The sequence below is a fragment of the Nerophis ophidion genome, linkage group LG06, assembly GCF_033978795.1.
Source record: "Nerophis ophidion isolate RoL-2023_Sa linkage group LG06, RoL_Noph_v1.0, whole genome shotgun sequence".
NCBI lineage: Eukaryota > Metazoa > Chordata > Actinopteri > Syngnathiformes > Syngnathidae > Nerophis > Nerophis ophidion.
In genome coordinates this window covers 39457255-39482007 of record NC_084616.1, presented here as the reverse complement: position 1 = coordinate 39482007, position 24753 = coordinate 39457255, and the positions used below count along the sequence as shown (strand labels likewise).

The 24753-nt window shown below is 39.6% G+C and overlaps 1 protein-coding gene across 13 annotated transcripts in view; it reads left to right on the top strand.

Annotated features, from left to right (window-relative positions):
* The window catches only part of ubr4 (ubiquitin protein ligase E3 component n-recognin 4), a 62453-nt gene that overhangs the window by 13348 nt on the left and 24352 nt on the right, over positions 1 to 24753 (top strand). For 7 of the 13 annotated variants that reach the window (XM_061903720.1, XM_061903716.1, XM_061903714.1 and 4 more), the window contains exons 4-48: positions 257 to 386; positions 571 to 713; positions 1894 to 1993; positions 2593 to 2734; positions 2841 to 2965; positions 3128 to 3252; positions 5339 to 5398; positions 5485 to 5675; positions 5832 to 5931; positions 6028 to 6165; positions 6350 to 6467; positions 6979 to 7020; positions 8697 to 8884; positions 8964 to 9120; positions 9571 to 9656; positions 9992 to 10161; positions 10239 to 10518; positions 10606 to 10738; positions 10864 to 10943; positions 11030 to 11158; positions 11255 to 11437; positions 11537 to 11659; positions 11734 to 11963; positions 12092 to 12210; positions 12296 to 12393; positions 12485 to 12642; positions 12759 to 12965; positions 13036 to 13137; positions 16436 to 16536; positions 16689 to 17076; positions 17153 to 17216; positions 17295 to 17486; positions 18374 to 18444; positions 18727 to 18919; positions 19455 to 19688; positions 19788 to 19958; positions 20054 to 20236; positions 20304 to 20462; positions 20576 to 20728; positions 20819 to 21046; positions 21200 to 21357; positions 21447 to 21621; positions 21710 to 21911; positions 22122 to 22285; positions 24409 to 24625. In XM_061903720.1, coding sequence (XP_061759704.1) covers positions 257 to 386; positions 571 to 713; positions 1894 to 1993; positions 2593 to 2734; positions 2841 to 2965; positions 3128 to 3252; positions 5339 to 5398; positions 5485 to 5675; positions 5832 to 5931; positions 6028 to 6165; positions 6350 to 6467; positions 6979 to 7020; positions 8697 to 8884; positions 8964 to 9120; positions 9571 to 9656; positions 9992 to 10161; positions 10239 to 10518; positions 10606 to 10738; positions 10864 to 10943; positions 11030 to 11158; positions 11255 to 11437; positions 11537 to 11659; positions 11734 to 11963; positions 12092 to 12210; positions 12296 to 12393; positions 12485 to 12642; positions 12759 to 12965; positions 13036 to 13137; positions 16436 to 16536; positions 16689 to 17076; positions 17153 to 17216; positions 17295 to 17486; positions 18374 to 18444; positions 18727 to 18919; positions 19455 to 19688; positions 19788 to 19958; positions 20054 to 20236; positions 20304 to 20462; positions 20576 to 20728; positions 20819 to 21046; positions 21200 to 21357; positions 21447 to 21621; positions 21710 to 21911; positions 22122 to 22285; positions 24409 to 24625 — 6910 coding nt within the window. The remainder of the gene's footprint in view (positions 1 to 256; positions 387 to 570; positions 714 to 1893; positions 1994 to 2592; positions 2735 to 2840; positions 2966 to 3127; positions 3253 to 5338; positions 5399 to 5484; positions 5676 to 5831; positions 5932 to 6027; positions 6166 to 6349; positions 6468 to 6978; positions 7021 to 8696; positions 8885 to 8963; positions 9121 to 9570; positions 9657 to 9991; positions 10162 to 10238; positions 10519 to 10605; positions 10739 to 10863; positions 10944 to 11029; positions 11159 to 11254; positions 11438 to 11536; positions 11660 to 11733; positions 11964 to 12091; positions 12211 to 12295; positions 12394 to 12484; positions 12643 to 12758; positions 12966 to 13035; positions 13138 to 16435; positions 16537 to 16688; positions 17077 to 17152; positions 17217 to 17294; positions 17487 to 18373; positions 18445 to 18726; positions 18920 to 19454; positions 19689 to 19787; positions 19959 to 20053; positions 20237 to 20303; positions 20463 to 20575; positions 20729 to 20818; positions 21047 to 21199; positions 21358 to 21446; positions 21622 to 21709; positions 21912 to 22121; positions 22286 to 24408; positions 24626 to 24753) is intronic. The other 6 variants (XM_061903723.1, XM_061903721.1, XM_061903722.1 and 3 more) reach the window with 4 other exon arrangements.

The following is a 24753-nucleotide window of genomic DNA, read 5'->3' as shown; positions in this document are numbered from 1 at the left end:
CCAGCAAGGTGTGTGAAGGGCTCCCTTGCTGCACACATTGGCTGCCAGCGGCACACAAAATGAATAATTAAATGAGGCGTTTGTACATAGAGACATGGTCTGCACATGGAGGCATATTTGGCACAATCAAATGGTTCGTATATCGAAAAGTTCGCAAAAAAGGATTTCATAAAATCAAGGTTTCACTGTGTGTTTTTTTTTATGTTGGGTCAACCCTCACTTTAAAACAGATGATGCACTTTTTTGTTTTTGGCAGAAACACCTGATTCTTCTAATAAAAGGACTTTGCACTGGCAGTAGCAGACTAGACCGCACAGAAATTATTACTTTCACTGCAATGATGAAGTCTGCCAAACTGCCTCAAACTATTAAGACCCTCTCCGATGGTAAGTGCATTGCAAAACAACTTGTTTATAAAGTCATGCATAGTTTTCTTATTGGGAATTTGTAATTTTAGTTATCTGTTATGAGTAATATGTTTGCAATTCACAATACATTGGGACTATTGAATAAAGTCAGCATAATCCCATGGAACAATGTGGTAATAAGTCATATTGTTCTCTTCAATAGTGGAGGATCAGAAGGAGTTGCCCAGTGTGGTGAACCCAGAACTTCGACACAAAGAAGTACAGATGAACTTCTTTAATCAGCTGACTTCAGTTTTTAACCCCGACCTTACCACCATTTTGGCCTCGCCTTCAGCACACGCGCAGGTAACACTTATTACATACTTTCAAAAATGTTCAAGTATACCACTTTATTGCATAATCGAAAGCGACAATCTGCTTCCACAAACCCAAATTAATGTTTGGCTATTTAATCCATTGGTGTGTGTGTGAATTGCTGTCCACACTGTATATGTATCCTGTGCTTGCCTGGTGATCAGTCCCTGAAGCATACCCTGCCTCTCAGTACCATTTGGATAAATTTCACCCAGAAAGTGGGAACAAAACAATGCCTTAAACTTTGTGTGTCAAACTCAAAGACTGGGGGCCAGATCTGATCATTTTATTTGGTCTGCAAGAGCCTGGAAATAACATGTGTCAATAAAATACTTTATCCTTTCTTACTAAACGTATTCATTCCATTTCGACAGGAAGAAAGAAATCTGCTGCATGTAATTTCATATCTTTTCAACTTTCAAACTCTATTTGATGGATGAATGGGTGTCAGATGAAAAAAATCTTCTCCGCCTTCAATCATCTCCATCTTTCAAAGGCATCCCCAATATAAATCCTTGTTTTGTTCCTGGCTTTGTCGTGAATAAGTTGAGAATCATAACGACGCCTTTTAGTTTTACTAAGGTCTGACATGTTTTGTAACTTTACCAGTGGCAGTAGGCAGACAAAGGTGGCAGTGCAATCATAGATGTGACACACTCACATACTTTCTTATTGGTCAAACGGTGGAGGACAGGGCATCAAAATGAAAACAACAACAATATTTCAGGGCTGTAAATCTAATTTTGGAATGAGCATATCCTGGCTGAACTACTGTTATTAGTTATAAAGGTATTCGAAAAGAACATGGTTTATTATTGCCTTTTGACATATCAGGGCCTTTTAATGATGACTTGACATTAAATTATTACATATGGCACCTATGAATTAAAAACCATTACCACTGTTTTTGTACAATAAGATTCTGGCAACTGAAATGCCAGTTGTTTTCCATAAAATAAACAGATTTTTTTTACAAAAAAAACCTAATGCATAGGCAATTGTTTTATATCATTCACTGTTACATGCGGCCCTCTGAGTGCAGCCATAACTGCGATTTGGCCCTCAATGAAAACGAATTTGACACTCCTACCTTAAAGTGTCAGTGGCGAATATTGTGTTCACTTATTACCATGCAATTCTAATGCTTTTTCTGTCGTCCTTGTCATTACAGACTGAGAGTGATTGCGAGGACCAGACCTCTGATCAAGCTGTTCAGGCCAAAATGAAGAATGCATTTGTCTCTCAGAATGTGTCAAGTTTACAAGAATTGGGTGAGTTTTGATCAAAGGCCCTGTCAACACAGGAACACTCATCGGTTGTTGTTTTTTGACAGGTTGAAGAAAAATTTCCTTGAAAAATCTGACCAATAAATAGTTACTTCAAGACAGGAACAGATCACTAAATGTAAATTATGTAATGCCTACGCCTCACCTATGTGTGACGCTGTGTGTGCATAATGTCTGTTAAACATCAAACACTAGAAGAAGATGGGCAAAGCAAGCAACACATCCTTTAGCGAGTCACATAAGCTAGCTTTACAAGGCAACAAAACATCAGGAGAATGTCAATTGTAAGTCTCTCCTGTTCTTCTGCTGATGTGACGGTGACAGGGTGGCAAGGTCATTTTCGAAAAAGTAATGGTTTGCTTGTCCACATGATGACAACTGGGGGGGTGTTTTAAGATTTTCCCACTCGTGAACAATTGTTACAGGGCACCTAGAGTACCTTTGCCATGTGGATAAGAGGCCGAAACGATACATTCCTTTACCATTCCGACCTGAGAAAATGTGCCCGTGTAGGAATTAAAGAACAAATAACAAAGCATTACTTAGCTATTTTTTATTTGTATAATACAATTTTGTCTCCTCAGGTGGATCCGAGAAGCTGCTGCAAGTGTGTCTCAACCTGCCGTACTTCCTACGTTACATTAACCGTTTCCAAGATGCCGTTTCCGCAAATTCGTTCTTCATCATGCCCGCCACAGTTGCTGATGCCACAGCTGTCCGCAATGGGTAGGTTGTTTTAGTCCATTATTTAAAGGTTTAATTAGGCTCTTACTCTTAGTTAATTTCCGTTCCTGGTGTAAAGTCATTAATGTTGTTACTGTCCCACACATAGATTTCATTCACTGGTGATTGACGTAACTATGGCTTTGGACACCCTCTCTCTGCCTGTACTGGAACCATTGACGCCAAGCAGACTACTGGACATGACTGTGCTGGCTTTGAGCTGTCTCTATGCTGGTAGCTTGACCATTCATATTTCACATGATAAATTATCTTATCAAAATATCAGTTGTTTTATGTTCTCATTCGGGGCAGTGTCGTTAGCACACAATGCATATGTATTCATGTCATCACAGTCCCTTACCAGATATGGGTAAAAACAAACATTTGTGTTTTTAGGTGTGAGCGTGGCCACCTGCATGGCCATTCTGCAGGTAGGAAGCGGCTTGCAGCTTCGCTCTTCCTCTACTGGGTCTAAAGAGGAGGACTATGAAAACGACGCTGCAACAATAGTCCAGAAATGTGTGAGTTTTATTGCTACGATATTTGTTGTTCATTTGTTATATAATATGGCTATATTAACTGGCGGCTCGGGTTCAGTTCAAAACTTGGGACACCAATATTTTTGCAGCAAATTCCTTAAGACACAATAATGCAATTATAAAAATTTTTTGCAGAAGGTGCCTAAAAACAGCAAAGTTTTCCTGTAAGGAAGGCCGCACAATTTTGATCAAAAACCTAATAGTGATTTTTCTCTCCCAAGATTGTGATTCGAGTTGCGATTTTTATGTTTTATACATTTATATGAATTAAACTGCAACAATTAACAAGTGAAGGAAGACATTTTACATTCAGACTGTCAATCAACATATTTCTGTATGATGGTGTCACACATTAAGTAAATAATTGCATATTGTTTTCATTTTTAAAAACTATGCAATATTTTACCTACAGTAAAAGTAGTCCCTGTACGATCAGTATCAGAGCTTGGTCCGAATTGCCGGCAGTTTCCAGTGAGGGTTGGACTCTGCCAAGGCTGTCCTTTTGTCACCGATTCTGTTCATAACTTTTATGGACAGAATTTCTAGGCACAGTCAAGGCGTTGAGGGGTTCCGGTTTGGTGGCCGTGGGATTAGGTCTCTGCTTTTTGCAGATGATGTGGTCCTGATGGCTTCATCTGGCCGGGATCTTCAGCTCTCACTGGATCGGTTCGCAGCCGAGTGTGAAGCGACCGGAATGAGAATCAGCACCTCCAAGTCCGAGTCCATGGTTCTTGCCCGGAAAAGGGTGGAGTGCCATCTCCGGGTTGGGGAGGAGACCCTGCCCCAAGTGGAGGAGTTCAAGTACCTAGGAGTCTTGTTCACGAGTGAGGGAAGAGTGGATCGTGAGATCGACAGGCGGATCGGTGCGGCGTCTTCAGTAATGCGGACGTTGTACCGATCCGTTGTGGTGAAGAAGGAGCTGAGCCGGAAGACAAAGCTCTCAATTTACCGGTCGATCTATGTTCCCATCTTCACCTATGGTCATGAGCTTTGGGTCATGACAGAAAGGATAACATCACGGGTACAAGCGGCCGAAATTAATTTCCTCCGCCGGGTGGCGGGGCTTTCCCTTAGAGATAGGGTGAGAAGCTCTGCCATCCGGGAGGAACTCAAAGTAAAGCCGCTACTCCTCCACATCGAGAGGAGCCAGATTAGGTGGTTCGGGCATCTGGTCAGGATACCACCCGAACGCCTCCCTAGGGAGGTGTTTAGGGCACGTCCAACCGGTAGGAGGCCACGGGGAAGACCCAGGACACATTGGGAAGATTATGTCTCCCGGTTGGCCTGGGAACGCCTCGGGATCCCCTGGGAAGAGCTAGACGAAGTGGCTGGGGAGAGGGAAGTCTGGGCTTCCCTGCTTAGGCTGCTGCCCCACGACCCGACCTCGGATAAGCGGAAGAAGATGGATGGATGGATGAAAAATAGTTGGCTTTCTTAAGAGACTCATAGCTTGGTCTTTAACTGAGGAAATACCTGCTAAAACCATACATTGTTTATAATGTATTGTAATCATAACATATAACAATAATGCAAGTAACCAAAAAGGATATACACGTTTATTTCTCGGTAGAATTGTTCATCATTGTATTGGAAGGTAAATAACTTTATCCTAAATAACAATAAATAAATAAATGAAATTAACTCTCATCTCTGTAAGCAAAAATGTAACCTAATTTAATATTCAACTTCTTAAAATGCATTTATTCCCAGTTGAAAAAATACTTTGGGTTTCTTTTTTTGTCGTGTCATATTTTTTGCAACGGATTGTAAAAAACACTTGAGTGCTGTCAGAGATGATTTTTGACTAGATATGTTTGTAGTTCTTAAAAACAGCATAGCGCTCCTGTAACAGACCAAGTAAATAGACTAAAATAAATATATACGACGCTGGTTCCCTGAAATATACAAAATAAGACTAATGGTGAACGGTAAAGTTTGCCCCCCCCCAGTCCATGGTTTCTGTAAATATGGCGCTCTAAACAAAGTTAGTTGAATATCCCTGTTACATAAAACATGTGTGGGGAAAATAAATGTATATTGTCACACTGATTGATGTATTTTTCTGTAGTTGGAGATCTACGAAATGATTGGGCAAGCTATCAGCAATTCTCGTCGAGCTGGAGGAGAGGTAGGAGGGAGACTGTAGTTTTGGGAGTGCCGCTTAAAGAATAATATGTTACTCATTTATTGCTGTTGATATTTTGTGTTCTGTAGCATTATCAGAACTTCCAGCTGCTCGGAGCGTGGTGCCTTTTAAACAGTCTATACCTGATTCTTAACCTGAGCCCCACAGCCCTGGCAGACAAGGGCAAAGAGAAGGATCCATTGGCAGCCTTGCGTGTCCGAGATATTGCTGCACGCACCAAGGATGGTGCGGGGTCACCTAAATTGGGTCCTGGCAAAGGGTAAATGATGACTAGATAATATAGGTAATTTACACAGTACATGAAAATGAGGACGAATAGTCATAGAATCATCATAGCAGCCCATTAAGAGTGGCTATAATGCATTGTTCATATATAAGGCAAGTTTATTTATAGAACACATTTTTTTTTCCCAAGGCACCAAGGATTTGGAGTTTTGTCAGTAATCTTGGCCAACCACGCAATCAAGCTTTTAACATCACTTTTCCAAGATTTGCAAGTTGAAGCTTTGCACAGAGTAAGAAGAACCAAATTTGCTTCCGAATCAATACAACGTGCTTTGGTCATGATTATTGAAGGTTAACGCCAACCCATTTTCGTCCTCCACTCACAGAGTTGGGCAAGTGATGGACCACCAGCTGAGCTCAACATCATGGCACAGAGTACTTCTATCCAGAGGGTCCAGAGGCTCATTGACTCTGTACCACTGACCAACCTGCTCTTCACCCTTCTCTCCACTGCCTATAAGAAGGTATTGTCACCGATACCTGAAATTCTAACTCATGATTGTTATCACAGTAAATAGAAATGCAGTTCTGTTTTTGGTGGCCAAAGAGACAATTAGTTAAAAAAACACAACAAAGGAACCCAAAAGAAAGGAATGTCGTGCTGTCTATCTTTCTAACATGACATGAGTTTTGTTTGTCTTCCATCAGGCTTGTGTGCTCCAGCGTCAGAGAAAAGGCTCAGTCAGCAGTGATGCCAGTGCGTCCACTGATTCCAACACCTACTATGAGGATGACTTCAGCAGCACTGAGGAGGACAGCAGCCAAGGTAAGGAATTCGTTTTGACGGAGCACTAAGCCACCCCTCAACTGACAGATCCTTCATATCATGCCTCAGGTTTGCAACACAACAGAAAATTATGCCTTTGTTTACTGTTTTACCTGAATTCTGATTTCTAAATCTATTAAGTCCTTTGCACCTTTGACTGTAACTTCACCTTGAATCTTTTATATTGAAATCGTATAGCAGTAGTTATTGGGACAAAGAAATAAAAAACATCTTTGTATGCACATTGAAAATGTTCACTTTAGGATATACTGTGACTCGGTTGCTTTACAGCTCGACCAGTTAGTATGTCCAAAGCCAGTCTACATCACAGTTAGTGTAAAAAGCACAGTCATCGCTGGGTGTTAGTCATTGAGTTAGTGTCAGTACGTCAGTCATGTTTATAAGAGCAGTTAGAAGGTTAAAGACATGCAGCAAACTCACAAAAATGTCATTAACATTTTTGTCCAGTCATCCAATATGATAGCGCAGTTGACAGTGTCTACTATCTCAGCAGAGAGAAGACAGGAGAAGACATGTGCAGCTTGTGTCTCAGGTCAGCAGTTTTCTGTCCTCAGGTCACAGACTTGGTGTACACTTCACTGTCCCGCACTCATTTTGTTATTGTATGTCTCACTATGTAGGCTATGAGCTACAGTCACATTAGCTAAGAAAAGAGCCACAGAGGAAAGTACTTTGTCAAAATGACAGTTGTGTGGAGGGTGTTTTTTCTTCTAATTGGCTTAATTCAAATAATACTTTTTGTCAAAGAGGTTCATCTGTGGTTCAATGTGCTTCAAAGGATAATACCAGTGGTCTGATCATGTGGGTCCTCCATAAAGTAGTTTAGTTTTTATAAATTATATACCCACTGAGTGTTGAATTTTCTACTTCTTGTACGGTTAATTGCTTTCACTGTTTCACATTTAAGGTAAGTTATATGACATAAACAAGAGCTATTTTCGTCACACAGTTTAGCTTAAGCACATTCCCTATTTTATTTTGCGAACATTAAAATTTGGCAGTATTACTTATGGTTTCATATTTTGATCATTAAATATGAATGTTTATGTGCATTCTGTTATGGGTTATACATGTTTAAAATGTTGATTGCAAAAAACAATAGAACCCACTTAAAAATCAGTGGTATTATTCTTAAATATGATCAATTCCTGTTGTGCTTGTACTGTGAGCTTAGGCATATTAAGCTGCGTCCCGCTGTCACCTGAGACAATCTTTTTTGTCGCATGCCAATGTGAATATCTACTTAAACTATGAGTTTATTTGCTAGAAAATGTAATTTGTCTGTGGAAAAATGTATAACTATATCAGAAAACTAGTAGAAACGCTGATTTGCACTGCAGATTTGTTCATGTTTTTTGCCAATTATAATCCAGTTGGGAGGTACTAAATATTAGGAACAATGGAGTATGCTTCATCAAAAACATTGCGTCAGTCTCCATCAGATGTGGTGTAGCTATTGTATGACATATAGTTAAATCTTCACCCCTGAGCACTAATTTGTTTTGATGCATGGTACTGAAGCATGAAAGTAAAATTTGCATTGTCAGCGACACTTTCTGCATAGTAATGCTGCTTGCTATTTTGATTTCAGTTTATGTAACTTTCTGGAATACAATTTGTCATACAAAAGTGGGCATAAGAAGGGTTTGTCTCATTTGCCTCTTTTGCACAAATTGTGTTACATTGTCTTAAGTGGGTACACCATGTCCTCATGCATGTTTTCACGTATTAATAACGGCATAACGACACCCAAGCATGTAGATTCTTATGGTTCTTTGATTTCCTGTAACGTTGTCATTTACAGCACCATAGACACAATGCGACTGCTACCTCCTGTATTAACATTTCATCAGAGTAACATTGTGTTGAACAAGTATATGTGCACTTTGAATGTGGAACAATAAGGCCTGTATTTTTTATAGACTTTGGAGGAAAGAAAATAATAATGATCACCATCCTGCATGTATTAAGTAGTAATAATAATAAATATGAAGTGAATTAGTGTTGAAGGTGAAATCTCTGAATGTCATTATTTTATTTTTTGTTTAGTGATGTTCACCAATAGAAAGCGATATATGTTTTATTATTATTGGAGGTGCAACAAAATGTCAAATCTGATGAGTTCACCACCTCATTCCTAAATACCTGAATGATCTTAAGACATTTTCTTCATTATCAAATGGTCATAGAATGTGTGTTCCATTGCAGACGATGACAGTGAGCCCATCCTGGGACTTTGGTTTGAAGAGACTATCTCACCGACCAAAGACAAAGTAGCTCCTCCTCCACCTCCACCACCCCCTCCTCTAGAGACCTCTCCCAGACTGAAGAGCCCCAGCAAGCAGAATACAAGCGAGAATGGCAACATTTTGGCGGGTCGTAAAGATCCAGAGCTTGTAAGAATATATTTCCATATGGCATTTCAAAGTCACAGATCAATTTAAAGTTTGTCATAATAATCAATTGTTATGTTAGTTCCTCAGTTTGGCCTCCAGCATTTTGAACTTCATTACCACTTCCATGCTAAAATCCAGGAACAACTTCATCCGCAACTACCTGAGTGTGTCTCTGACAGAGCAACACATGGCAACCTTGGCCAGCATCATAAAAGATGTGGATAAAGATGTGAAAGGTATACCATATACGTGTGAAACAAAAAAATAGAATATCATGCAAAGGTTTGTTTATTCCGGCAATTAGATCTACAAGGTGAAACTAATATACAGTATGTCTTATGCTCATTATATGCAACTCAGGATATATCAAGCCTTATTTTGACATAATTTTGATGATTATGCTCTACAGCTTATGAAAACCTCAAAATTTAAATCTCAGAAAATTTGGGGTTTTCAAAAACTAAGCCATCAAAATTATTAAAAAAGGCTTAACATATCTCTCTTTGTATGCAATGAGTGTGTATCACATATTAGTTTCACATTAGAAGTAGAATTGCTGACGTGAATGAACAATTGCAAGATATACTGATTTTTTTATTTATTTATTTCACCTGAATATACATAAACATGTTTTCTTTTGTTTGTTATGGACTTCAAAGATTGGATACATGTGTTTTCTCCCTTAGCATCTTCAGATGAGACATTTTCATTAGCGCTGTATCACTTCAACCACACTTTGGTAACATCAGACCTGCCTTCCCCAGCCCTACAAGTAAGAGGAATTAAATAATGCAACTACTGTTAACCTTTTCATGTACAGTGTATAGTTTGCTCAGAAGCATAACATTAGTGCAAATATGATGAATTTCTATCTACATCTTGCAGGGTATAAGTTACATTGCAACAAAAATACCTTGACAAAAATGGTCAATACCTATGCAGTTACTGTCTTACCCCAGATCTGACCATAAGCTCATAAAGTTGTTTGGTACAGTTCTCCAATATTGTTGTCCGTCTAATAATTGTGTCTCATGTCCATATTGCCATGATATCAAACACATTGTGGTATACATGAAGTGATACCACTTTTGCTATTTTCTCTTTTAGAACACCCTTCTCCAGCAACTGGGTGTTTCACCCTTCTCAGAAGGTCCTTGGCCTTTATACATTCACCCTCAGTCACTTTCAGTCCTCTCCAGACTCCTCCTCATATGGCAGCACAAAGCCAGTGTTCAAGGAGAACCAGATGTGCCTGAGTGTATGAAAGTCTGGGAAAGGTACTGTTATTGTGTGCAGAAAAAAACATTTGCAGTCTTATTTACTTTGCCACTTTGCTGTTTTGTTCCTGCCATAGATTTCTGGGAACGTTGAAGCAGCACACCATTCAGGGATCTGTTCAGGGAGAGGATGACCTAAATGTGGAGCACCTTCAGCTCATGCTACTGCTCTTCCACAATTTGTCAGAGCGTGGCCATAGGACAGTACTCACGTTGGTTACCCAAGCCATCACTGAAGTGGCACAGAGTAGAGACAGCCAGCTGAAGGCTGTGCCCCTCAACCTTGCTCGCCTGCTGCTGGTTTTTGACTACCTGCTGCGCCACTACTCCAAGGCTCCCTTGTACCTTTTTGAACAGGTACATCCTATATTCCTTAACATTTTATTGTATATGATTTCTGGACCATTTAACATAATTAATTAAACTTCACCTTATTATTTGTAGGTGCAGTACAATCTCCTCACTCCTCCATCAACTGGACCAAGTTCTCTGAATGATGGTAGCAAGCGCAGCAATCTTCCGCTTTACTATGGCTTTAGAGAGGTGGAGGAGAACTGGGCAAAGCACAGTTCAGCCAGTGAGTGGAAATGTTTCTCTCACAAGCCAAATGTTTGAATATTTACAGAACATTTCAAACTTGATGATGTTGGTACTTGTTTCAATGACAGAGCAAACAGTATTATGTTTTTGCCCCATTTCTAGATTCAAATGCTCAGCCAAAATTCTACTGCGTTTTGTCCCCTGAGGCATCTGAAGATGACATCAGTAGACTAGATAACAAGGTGAGACCACTTTGCATTTTAATATATATTTGTCTTAAGGTATTGTGACTAGAGCTCTGAATGTCCTCTATTTTTCCCCTTGACAGGTTTTTTCAAAGCTGTTCAATGGAGCAGTGAATTACGATGCACTTTATACTTGGTTAATCTCACTGCTGGCAGCTGGCTCTCAGTTTGACACAGCAAGAAGGCAGGAGAACAAACCCATCACTCCTATGGTGAGAGCAAAGTCAAAAAAATCTTGCTTGCGTGAATTAATTCTGTCAATCGATTTAAATGTGGTTTGAAACAAATAACACAACTGTGTGTTGCAGGAAGCCTGTTCCCTTCAGTACTTTTTCTTAGTGCTGTGGAGGATCCTGGGGGCTTTGCCACCTTCCAAAGCCTACGTGGAGCAGCTCAAGTCCGGGTGTGGGGATCCCAGTGAAAGTGACATCCTGCACACTTTGCGATGGTCCTCACGCCTTAGAGTGCCTATTTATGTGAACTGGATCAAGGTTTGCTGAGCTTAAGGACTATATTTATGAAGTATTAAAGATTGATTTCTGTAGGTAGAAATTAATAGTCTCCTTTTTTGTGCATGTCATCTTTGGTAGGAACACTTGGTGAAGCAGGGAATGAAAGGAGACCAAGCAGCCACTTTAATTGAAATGACTGTAGCTAAGTGCAGCACAGTTAAATATGATGTGGAGCTGGCGGAGGAGTACTTTGCCAGACAGGTAATATCAATCATCAAAAATAAACAATACAGTCAGAACCAATTGTTTATGGAACTGTTACTCTCACTTTGCAGATTTCAATGTTCTCCAGTGTAGATCCAAATGTTATTGTTCAGCTCGATCAGCTGCCCTCTCTACAAGCCATCTACACGCTAGATGCAGTCATCTCTAAAGTGCAGGTCTCCCTGGATGAACATTTGTCAAAGGTTGCCATTGAAACAGACGCTCACAAGTCGTCAGAGATCACAAAGAACTTGATGTCTGCCACGCTACAACTTGCAAATGTCTACACAACCTTTACAAGGTGAGCTTTGTCTTAGTTGTTTGTGCTAGGGATCCACTTTTTTAATTTGGCTTTTGAGCCTAAAAAATTTGGAAAACCCTGTTGGGCCCATATGAAAGATTACAAATATAAACACGGAATTGTCTCAGGTCCTATCTACTAATGAACATCCCGGAGGAAGGGGAAAACAAGCTGACAGATGCCAAGCTCCAAGGTTATGCTGCTGTGCTGTCCATCGGCTCCACTCGCTGCAAAGCCAACCTGCTGGGTATCTAGCAGTAGCATCAGTTATGTCAATTACGGTAAACGTCAAATGCACACTTTAACGTCTTATTTTAAATAAACCTTTTCAGGGCAGAATATTATGCAGAACTTACCACCAGCTGTTCAAACGATATGTGAGACATGGAATGGCATCCATACTAATGAATTTCCCAACATTGGATCTTGGGTATGTAATCAGCTCAGAATTACCACATTAGTACCATATTCAACAAATTTGCAATTGTATGACTTCCGATTTGGATTGTTTCCCCTCACAGCGAAATGCGTTTGCCAATGATACCATTCCATCAGAGAGTTACATCAGTGCTATCCAAGCAGCGCACCTAGGAACTCTGAGCTGCCAGTCTTTACCTCTGGCATCCTCTTTGAAACACATCCTGCTGTCTTTGGTTCGCGTCTCCAGTGACCTTATTGTGTAAGTGATGGAAATATATGATCTGTGAATGTATTATATTAATGATATTATAAAAATATCCTCAATGTTCTTGAATTATTCCTTTTGCTAATTTTGCTGTTTGCTTTGTCTTTCAGCACAGAGGAGCTAAATCCTACACAATTAGTGCAAACCTTAATGCCCCTTCTCTTGGAGAGCAGCACTGAGAGTTTGGCAGAAATCAGCACCACATCACTGGAGCGCATCCTTGGTCCGTCTGAGTCAGATGCTTTCCTCGGATGCGTTTATGAACGTTTGGTAACCGGGTGTTATAACATCATTGCAAATCACTCAGACCCCAACAGGTAATTTATATAACATAAAAGTCGAATTTCCTTTTGTTTAAGCTCTCTTTTCTTGACCTCATGATTCCAGTGGTTTGGATGAATCTGTACTTGAGGAGTGTCTTCAGTACCTTGAAAAACAACTGGAGAGCGTACAGGTCCGCAAAGCCATGGAAGAGTTCTTTTCCTTCAGGTATTTTCTCAACTGAGGTTACAATATGACTTTACTGCACATGAATACAATTTATTCATTCATCACTAGGGTTGTAATGGTAAACGGCATAATGATAAACCGCGATAAAATTCCTGACAGTTAGTAAATACAATTTTTAATTACAATAAAAACCTTCATTTATTAATGCATTTTAAGTAATACTGCTTACTTCCTGGAAACAAAGTCACAGCAGCGCTGGCACATGCGCACTAGCGTCGTTTGGCTTGAAAATCATGGCGGAACAAACTACAGAGATTTTGCTACGGAGATACCCCTTGGAGTAAACAGAGCCAAGCACTTGGTTTAACTTCATTTTCCCTCGCTTCATTTCCGTGGAGTCTCAGCGTGCGTTTAAGAGTGCGCTGCTGTTTTTAGATGGAGGCAGGTGTGGGCAATATTGGAGACAGACGCATATGTCCCACACAATGTATGCAGCAAAGGGGAAAACTATTTGATGTTGCTTTTATTTTCTCAACACAGCGTCCATCAGCTGTAACTGAGGAGTTAATGACGTGAGGAAACATGCAGTATTCAATGTCTGGAACGTCGCTAAAACTTGTTTATAAAGTCTTTAGTTTGTTTACTAGGATGTTCACTCGTCTTTTATTTAACTGCAAACTGCATCAGTGTTTAAGTAAAATCAATACTTGCTATAATGTTTTGTCATCTCATCAAACTGAACACAGGCAGTGAATATTGTGTATTCGATGTGCAAGGTATCACTTCTGTTTATTTTTGTTGGCCAAACTGTTGCACCTCATCTTCATTAGTCAACTGCTTTGTGTTTTTTCTATATTGATATCAAAAAGTAAACACCATGTTTTGTTTTACATTGCTTATTTTTTTCATGTCACAAAGGTATTACTTTAAAAACCATTCATGCTACATAGCTTTCTGTTAATGTTTTATTGTATATATTTAATTCCTATTAGACATATTTCTGCTCAAACTTTTAGGGGATCTGTGCCTATACAGCATCCACATATACAAACCCTGTTTCCATATGAGTTGGGAAATTGAGTTGGATGTAAATATAAACGGAATACAATGATTAGCAAGTCATTTTCAACCCATATTCAGTTGAATATGCTACAGACAACATATTTGACATTCAAACTGATAAACATTTTTTTTTTTTGCAAATAATCATTAGCTTTAGAATTTGATGCCAGCAACACGTGACAAAGAAGTTGGGAAAGGTGGCAATAAATACTGATAAAGTTGAGGAATGCTCATCAAACACTTGTATGGAACATCCCACAGGTGTGCAGGCTAATTGGGAACAGTTGGGTGCCATGATTGGGTATAATAGCAGCTTCCATTAAATGCTAAGTAATTCAAAAACAAGGATGGGGCGAGGGTCACCACTTTATAAGCAAATTGTCGAACAGTTTTAGAACAACATTTCTCAACGAGCTATTGCAAGGAATTTAGGGATTTTACCATCTACGGTCTGTAAAATCATCAAAAAGTTCAGAGAATCTGGATAAATCACTGCACATTAGCGATGATATTACAGACTTTTGATCCCTCAGGCAGTACTGCATCAAAAACCGACATCAGTGTGTAAAGGATATCACCACATGGGCTCAGGAACACTTCATAAAACCACTGTCAGTAACTACAGTTGGAGGCTACATCTGTCAGTGCAAGTTAAAACTCTACTATGCAAAACCAAACCCATTTATCAACAACACCCAGAAAATCCGCCGGCTTGGCTGGCCCCGAGCTCACCTAAGATGGACTGATGGAAAGTGGAAAGGTGTTCTGTGGTCTGACGAGTCCACATTTTAAATTATATTTGGAAACAGGGGACGTGGTGTCCTCCAGAACAAAGAGGAAAATAACAATTCGGATTGTTATAGGCGCAATGTACAAAAGCCAGCATCTGGGATGGTATGGGGGTGTATTAGTGCCCAAGGCATGGGTAACTTACACATCTGTGAAGGCACCAGTAATGCTGAAAGGTCCATACAGGTTTTGGAGCAACATATATTGTCATCCAAGCAACGTTTGGACGCGCCTGCTTATTTCAGCAAGACAAGTGTTACAACATCGTGGCTTTGTAAAAAAAAGAGTGCGGGTACTTTCCTGACCCGCTTGCAGTGCAGACCTGTCTCCTATCGAAAGTGTGTGGTACATTATGAAGCGTAAAATACGACAGCGGAGACCCCGGACTGTTGAGCGACTGAAGGTCTACTTACTGTAAAACAAGAATGGGAAATAATTCCACTTTCAAAGCTTCAACAATCAGTTTCCTCAGTTCACAAACGTTTATTGAGTGTTGTTAAAAGAAAAGGTGATGTAACACAGTGGTGAACATGCCCTTTCCCAACTACTTTGGCACGTGTTGCAGCCATGAAATTTTAAGTTAGTAATTATTTGCAAAAAAATTTTTTTTTATAATTTTGAACATCAAATATGTTGTCTTTGTAGTGCATTCAATTGAATATTGGTTGAAAAGGATTTGCAAGTCATTGTATTCCGTTTATATTTACATCTAACACAATTTCCCAACTCTTATGGAAACGGGGTTTTTACATATAAAATGTACATAACTTTAAAAAATACCTCCCTCTATCAAAATATAAAAATAGAGATAATGGCATCATACAGTGACAAAAAGCGAACACGTTTATATTACTATTGAACAAAAAAACAAATACTTGTCTTTAGATATATGGATAATTTTTATCTATAACCTTTTTATTATACATTACATATTAGTGTTGCATACACACCTCGCCCCAACAGTGTTTTATCTAATAATCAGTAATCATGATTTCAATATTGATAAAAATTGCCATAATTGGCAGCCCTATGTAAAAGACTAGATCTCATATATGAACAATATGTTTATCTATATGGACAAAAAGTGCAGTTATGTCTTATGGCGATCAGGTGCCATATTTTAAAATGCTTACATTGTTTTTTATTGTTGAATCTTTTATGTCCATAAAGTGGTATCTTGCACAATTTTCACGTTTATTTTAGTTATGTTGTTATTGTTGCTTTCATATGTACATTCAATTTCTACTCAAGGTCCATGAAACAGTGTTTTTATCTACAATAATGTTGTACAAAATAAATCATTTTGAATGTGTTGTTTTTTTTAATAAAACTTGGTTAAAAGATTTCAGCATAAATACTTTTTCGAAATTTTGAGCACAATAAAAAAATACCACAATAATATTAACTGATAATTTTTGTCATCATAACCGTGATAAGACATTTTCATACCCTGAAATCCCTACTCATCACGTTCTCTTCTTTGCAGTGGTGAGCTTGTCCAAATTATGATGGCAACAGCCAACGAAAACCTGTCTGCAAAATTCTGCAATAGGGTGCTGAAATTTTTCACAAAGCTTTTCCAACTAAGTAAGTCTGCTGATGTCACTTGTCATATAATATTTTTTTATATTTTTAAATGCATTAGGTTGCAAAAGTACCTGGTATGTGTACTATGCTGCTAATTCACATTATTGTGAAGTTAGAGCCAACTAACTTTCTTTGTAATGCTTTTCCCCAAGCGGAAAAGAGCCCAAACCCCAGTCTGCTCTGTCTTTGCGGCTCCCTGGCACAGCTTGCTTGTGTGGAACCCTCACGGTTGCAGTCCTGGCTGACGCGCATGACAGCCAGCCCACCCAAGGACTCCGAGCAGCTGGAAATAGGGCAGGAAAATCGTCAGCTTTTGCAGGTCCTTACCACTCATATAGTGCGGGACAATAGCCAGGTGGGGGAAGGAGTGTGCACTGTCCTCCTTAGCACACTAATCCCCATGGCAACAGACTTGTTGGCCAATGGGGATGGAACAGGATTCCCTGAGCTTATGGTCATCATGGCGACTCTGGCTAGCGCTGGGCAAGGAGCGGGCCACCTGCAACTGCACAGGGCAGTTATTGACTGGCTTGCCAGATGGTAATACATCACTTTCACTAATAAGACACTACCTCGTTAATAAATGTAAACATTGCCTGTTTTTTTTCGTTTACAGCAAAAAGTATTTAACTCAAAAGAATGTTGTTGAAAAAGTGAGCACAAACACGTCACAGGGAAAGGTATGTGTTTGCAATTCCCTCGTAATTGTGCCAAGAATTATGATTTTAAAAGTATTTCTGCTAATAATTTGATTTTAGCATGCCAGCATGCTGGAATGCTCCTGTCACATCATCTCTTATCTGGCTGATGTGATGAATGCCTTGAGGCAAAGCAATGGTCAAGGTAGCTCCACATTGTTAATGGATGGAGAAGAGAAAGCCATGGAGGTCGACTCGGACTGGGTAGAAGAACTAGCTGTAGAGGAAGATGACTCCCAGGCAGAGGATTCTGTAAGAGCCCTTTTTCTGTACCTGCCCCTTCTGAAAAGAGGTCTTATTTTGTCAGTGCACAACACAGATAAGAGTAGCACAATATAGACAATATATATGATATAAATTATATCATTTAACTGACAATAGAGCTTTTATTACTATTGTTATATTGTGATAATGCATGTTGATGACGCATTCTCGATGAAAAATTTGAAAGCGACAAGCAAAGGAAAACGTCCTCAACGTATAGCATCTTCATTAGCGGCTAATGTGCCTGCACAATGCAAAGCCACTTCTATGTCAATAATCCTCGTCTCCGTGACACTACCCACCTGCTCCCAGTGACACCCACACTGGTATAAATGTGGCTTAAAGATGTAGATAATAGGTTTAATTGTGCTTTGAGTCTCTAGATAATTTAATTCACTTCACATCTGTAGAAGCTTTGATCCTATAAAGGTTAGACCACAAGGAAGAGCTCTTGAATATAAACAAAGGTGGGGGGATTGATACAAATATTGACAGTAACAATACAAATCATACTATCTGTTGATACTTCAGTCGTAATTTTTTATTCTTAAAATATTGTTTTGTTTTTGATACTGTTTACAAACTCAGAAAATAAGTCCCTGGACAGTAGAGGACTATAAGAGCAAAATTTAATTATTTAAATTGCAGTCAATGGTACTTAAAAAAATAAGGTAAGTCATGGGTTCCACATTTTTGTAATAAATAGTAATACAGGTTTTGTCAAAAGTAAGTCATATAACCTAATTAAAATAGCTAAATAACATTTTTCAAAAGCATTCTTGTTATGTAGTATAGTTTTTATGTTCCTAAAAAATTGTGAGGTTGATGCACAGGTTTTTGGAAGATTTATAACACTATTTGTCATTCACTGACAGGATGAAGACTCTCTTTGCAACAAGCTCTGCACCTTCACCATAACTCAAAAAGAGTTCATGAACCAGCACTGGTAAAAAAACGTTTATTAGATGTTTGATTGTGTCGTGTTTTTGGTTTCAAACTTAAAAACGTTTTAACATTTGTCTCAACAATTATTTGTAAAAGACGAGTAAAAATTCTGAGTAATTCTGAGTAAAAGACATGATAAACAAATGTGCAAGTTTTAAGAAAGGAATGGTGAAAGCCATGCATTATTTATTTCCTGTTGTTTGCCTAAAACATGGAAATAGCGGTGGCATTGTCAGTACTAAACAGATCCGTTATGCACCATCTTGCCCATTTCATTCTATAGGTACCACTGTCACACCTGTAAGATGGTGGATGGGGTAGGTGTGTGCACTGTGTGCGCCAAGGTCTGTCATAAAGACCATGAGATCTCCTATGCCAAATATGGTTCTTTCTTCTGTGACTGCGGTGCCAAAGAGGATGGCAGCTGCCAGGTGAGACCGAATACTTCAGGTCATCATGGGAAGAGAACAACAGCGGTAACTTTGGCTTGCAAGTCATTCCCCCATTGACTTCCATCCAGTTTATCATTTGTTTAGGGCTATATAGCTAGAATGCACATTCCCAGTAAATGACAGCAATTGTATTACATTGTATATATCACATACATTTTATTAGGAAAGCCAGTTTTCCTAGCTAAGCCTAATTGTTTTTTTTGCATGTGATAAACCATCACTGACATTTATTGTTATTGTGACTATATCGCTTTTATTAGTTTGCATACCTTGTAATCACTATTACTGATGTTGTAGCTTAAAGTGTCAGTATAATGTTCTTGCATGCACAGCAGCCTTTTAGCACAATAATTATTGTGCTAATGCTTCCAGTCTTATGTAATTTTATTTGAAGGCAGTACTGTATCACTCGCAAATGTTTTTAACATATCCTAATTGTAAACATAGCCAAAGCTCGGAAGTCAGAAACTTTATATGATACATTCCCATAGTCATGTGCATGTCAGCATTGCCTTTTATTTATTTTTCGCTGGCTCATATCATGTTGTGTTGTCAACAGGCCTTAGTAAAACGTAGCCCAAGCAGTGGCATAGGCTCTACTCTGAAGGAATCCTCCGCATTCCAAAGCGAATTGCGCATGCCAGACAGTGGGTGTCGCCACCAGAACGCATCACCCTGTGACAAAGGCAAGGTGACTATCTGTGATGGCAAACCTGGTGATGAGGACAGACCCAAGAAAAGCAGTGTGTGCAGAAGTATTGAAGGCTGCCAGGAAGAGCTGCTTTCCCAAGTGGTGAGGAAAATAATATAGTATATTCCTGGTTCACCAAGTTAGTTTAAAGGCACTCCTACTTATGCACTGTTTTGAACTTTTTGTCATTTCCCCCCACAGAACGCATCGTCTACTGCGGCCGTCATACTTGAGATGCTCATGTTTTTAATGGAAGCCATCCAGACCAACTTCCAGCAAGCATCGGCAGTAGGAAGCAGCAGCCGGGCACAGCAAGCCCTCAATGAACTTCACACTCAAGACAAAAGTGTGGATATGACGGATCAATTAATGGTAAGGTCATCTCTTTTGGGTTGAATACAAAACCTGATTCCATTTTTTAATAAATAAGGGACTCTTTTGAGTTACTGTTACACTTTTTTTGTCAGGTCCCCACTCTTGGCTCTCAAGAAGGGGCTTTTGAAAATGTGAGAATGAACTACAGTGGCGACCAGGGACAAACAATCCGCCAGCTTATAAGTGCTCATGTGCTTAGGCGGGTTGCCATGTGTGTCTTGTCATCTCCTCATGGCCGCCGCCAACACCTTGCAGTCAGCCATGAAAAGGGAAAGGTCAGCAGTCCAACAGAGTACAACATTTTCTACCAGCAATCCATAACCTAGTATGTTTGCATTGCAGATAACAGTACTGCAACTGTCCACCCTCCTGAAGCAAGCTGACTCAAGCAAGAGGAAGCTGACGTTAACGCGTCTGGCCTCTGCTCCTGTCCCTTTCACTGTCCTCAGTCTCACAGGCAACCCTTGTAATGAAGATTACCTGGCTGTGTGCGGCCTGAAGGTACATCCTCACACATGATTAGCAGGTTTTTAATAGGTTAAAAATGGCTGAAGAACGAGTAAGAACCACATTTCTATTTTTTCAAATGTGTTTTTTTCTGTCTTGTTTTCCAGGACTGCCATGTGCTTACATTTAGCAGCACAGGCTCTGTGTCAGACCATCTGGTGCTGCACCCACAACTCGCTACTGGCAACTTCATCATCAAAGCGATTTGGTTGCCTGGCTCGCAAACAGAGCTAGCAATCATAACTGCTGATTTTGTTAAGGTATATGTTAGGGAAAAAATATTTACCTATGAGTCCAAGACTTTTGACAGTTTTTTCTTACGTTGATCTTAATCATCCCTTCTTGAACAGATTTATGACTTGTCTGTGGATGCACTGAGTCCCATGTACTACTTCCTCCTGCCAAGTTCCAAGATCCGTGATGCTACGTTCCTTTTCAATGAGGAGGGAAAAAACATCATTGTCATCATGTCTTCTGCGGGTTACATGTATACCCAGGTTATGGATGAATCCAGCAGTGCTCAGCATGGCCCTTTCTATGTCACAAACGTGTTAGATATAACCCATGAAGACTTGAAGGTAAGCAGGGCAAAACACAAAATTGTTGAGACAAAATAATCTACACTCTCATATTCTAATACAAATACAGTATGTCAACAAATATACTCTTTTCTTGTTATGCCCATTTTTGGACTGTCTGAGCTGTATTGATTCTTTTTGCTTTACTTTTAGGATAGCAACGGTCAGGTTGCTGGAGGTGGGGTGTCAGTTTATTACTCCCATGTGCTCCAGATGCTTTTCTTCAGTTACAGCCAAGGAAAGTCCTTTGCTGCCACAGTGAGTCGAAGCACCACTGAAGTACAGCGACTGTTCACCATCAATGTTAAAGGGTATGGCTTTTTCTCCACTTATCATAATTGTCGTGTTTGTGTTTGTATCTAGGAGAGTGGCATTGACACGTCTTTCCTGCCTTTTTCAGATCCAATGGCAGCAGCACTAAAATATCACCGGCTCTTTGCCAATGGTCTGAGGTCATGAACCACCCAGGGCTGGTTTGCTGTGTGCAGCAGACAACAGGCATACCACTGGTTATTATGGTTAAGCCTGACACCTTCCTGATTCAGGAAATTAAAACTCTGCCAGCCAAAGCTAAGGTGAAGACCATAAATAGGAAAATGTGTTTAATCATGTGATAGTTCTATACAATATTTCCTAATACTTGTTTTTGCCCTCTCCTTCAAGATTCAAGATATGGTAGCAATTCGACACACTGCCAGCAATGAGCAACAGCGCACAACCATGATTCTTCTCTGTGAGGACGGAAGTCTTCGAATCTATATGGCCAATGTAGACAACACCTCCTACTGGCTGCAGCCTTCACTACAACCCAGCTGTGGCATCAATATCATGAAGCCTGTCCGTAAGCGCAAAGCCGCTGCTACTGGTGAGTTCGTTTTAAGTTTATGTTAAACCCACTCGAAAATATAGGTGCAAAAAGAGATAATATAACGGGATGTTCTTAAAATACCTATTTTTTGATGTTTTCCAATGCATTCCAATTCTCAAAATCACCTTTGTGGTTACTTACAACCGTGCATTGATGACTGAACTTAACCTTCACAATTTACTTCAGATGTCATGTATCTGTTTTTAGCAACCCGAATCTCCAGTCAGGTGACATTCCCAGTAGACTTTTTCGAACACAACCAGCAATTGACAGAAGTAGAGTTTGGTGGCAATGACTTGCTGCAGGTCTACAATGGACAGCAGATCAAACACAGACTCAACTCTACTGGGATGTATGTGGCTAATACCAAGGTGGGCTCCTTTTTGTTTTTTATTATACCCTACATTAACATCGTTTTTTTCTATGTATATGTGTAGGATGGCGTCTGGTGCACAAGATAGTTCGATATTGTTGGGGACCCCACCAACGAATAATCCTTGATTTCATTTAAAAAAATGTTTTGATAAACTATATAGATCGATTCCATTGCATTGTTTATTTTGCTCGAATCTGCTCTTTGCAAGAAGATCTAGGCCTCTTGCGTACAAAGGGTTTGCGCGCTGCTTGCTGCACAACAGCAATCTTGGCTTAGTTGACACCACTGTTTTTCCACTTCCGGGAAGAAGTCATGTGACGTAATACAAGCAATTTATTGCACCACCGAAACTCAACTCTAAATGAAATTTAAAAGAAACAGATATACATTTGTAATGAATAAACAATACACAATAATTCCTGCAGGAATTTTGATAGGCCTGCTATGTGTGCCCTGAACCTCTGGCCTGGGGTCGATCGTAGCTGGCATTTTCCCAATATGGCGCCAAGTTTTCATGTCCATGAATTTTAGGTTTAACTGCCCGAATGCTGCTGGGATAGGCTCCAGTCACCCCCGTGACCCTGAGAGGGACAAGAAGTTGAAGATGGATGGATGGGTTGATGGAACATACTAACTTAGCTAAAAAACTAGAATAAAACATTGGCATGTTAATGTTTTTTTTCTAGCGTTTAAGATATACCAAAATGCACTGTTTGTAGGTGTAAAAATACAATCTAGGTTGAAAAAGCTAGCATAAAATGTTAGCATTACAATACAAGAGATGTTGGCAAATTTTAAAGATGGCGGCAAGTATCAAATATTTGGATTTTTAGGTTTAAACATACAAAATTCCCTTAAAAGCTAAAATAATATGTTAGATTGTTAATGTTCTCACAAGTATGCTAACATTTAACGTGCTTTTTCAACTGTTAGCATACTTGCTTGATTTTTTTCAGGTTTAGACACATAACATGAGTTAAAAAGCTAGCATAAAACGTTATTATGCTAACGATAACATGCTAACATAAGAGAGTTTAGCATACTTCAAATATTTTGCCAATTATCAATCATTTTTAGATTTAAATGTGCAAAATTAACTAAAAATGTTGTCGCTTCTTTAGCGATTTGCTACACTTTATACTTGTTTATTTCAACAATTTCGTACCTTGCGCCGTTCAGAGATCAAGTTGAGGTGGCAACCTGTCAACTTATATTACTCTGTGTAGGAAGCACTTTAAAACAGCTACAAACCTGCCATAGCTTATGGTTGCTAGGCAACCACTTTGAATTGCGTTAAGGGGCTAACTGCTCTTCCAACTCGCCTTCAGTGTATCAGTGCCTCTCAACAGACCAGATGCCAGGTAACTCTCCTGTGGCGGTGACTACAAATCAGTGGTCAAAAATCTTCAAATGCATCAAAAACCCTGGTAGCCAAAGCAGAGCCTTTTTCTTTGAGTACGCTGCCATTGACAGGAAGTGACGCTTCGATCGATGATGTTGTTCACAACAACACAGGCAGATGGGATTTGCTGTGGGTATATGGATTGCTCTTGCTAGCTTTAGCTTCGTAGTATAGTCTTGTTTCAAGTGGCCATCTCGACACAGTTTAGATCATGACGGCGCGGTTAAGTGTTTCGAGGATGAATGATACCAGACATATTTTTCTACACAAATTTTCCTTTTCCTCACAATGACATACTCTCACTCACATTTATGTCAATTTGCCTGATATTCTGCGTTTAAACGAGGATTCTGTTTTATTGGCTGATTCTGTGACTCCGTTTGTGGTTTTGTTAACTTGGAAATCTTATGACCTTTTTTTGTTGAGTTTTGTAATTATTGAATAGACATACTAGCGCTGTGTCAAATAAAAAGTAGCAACCATGGTGATATCCCTCACTTTTAGCAGACATGGTCTTTCGTTCCACTAAGACGCTCACTCATCCATTTCACCGTTACAAGCTCAGGTTGTTGCATGCACTTTAGGCGGCACATTGTTTTTTTTGTTTCACGTTAAATTTGATCAATTACGCAGGCCAAATTTGTAATGTGCATTCTGTACATACAATAGAAATACACATAACTAAATGTGTTCACAATTCTGGGCTTTGTTTCCAGCCTGGGGGATTCACTGTGGAAGCGGTCAACAACAACACATCAATGGTGATGACAGGGATGCGGGTGCAGGTGGGCACTCAGGCCATTGAAAGAGCTCCCTCCTACGTGGAGGTCTTTGGCCGTACAATGCAAATAAATCTGACAAGGGCCCGCTGGTTTGATTTTCCCTTCACGAGGGAGGAAGCGCTACAGGCTGACAAGAAGCTGTCAATCTTCAGTAAGCACATGACTTAACTTCTGTTTGCAGAAAGTCACACATTGAAAAGTGTATCCACGTTTAGGCACCTAACTGAAAGCTTACAAAATGCATGCACAATATTTTGCACCAAACCTTTTCTGGATTCC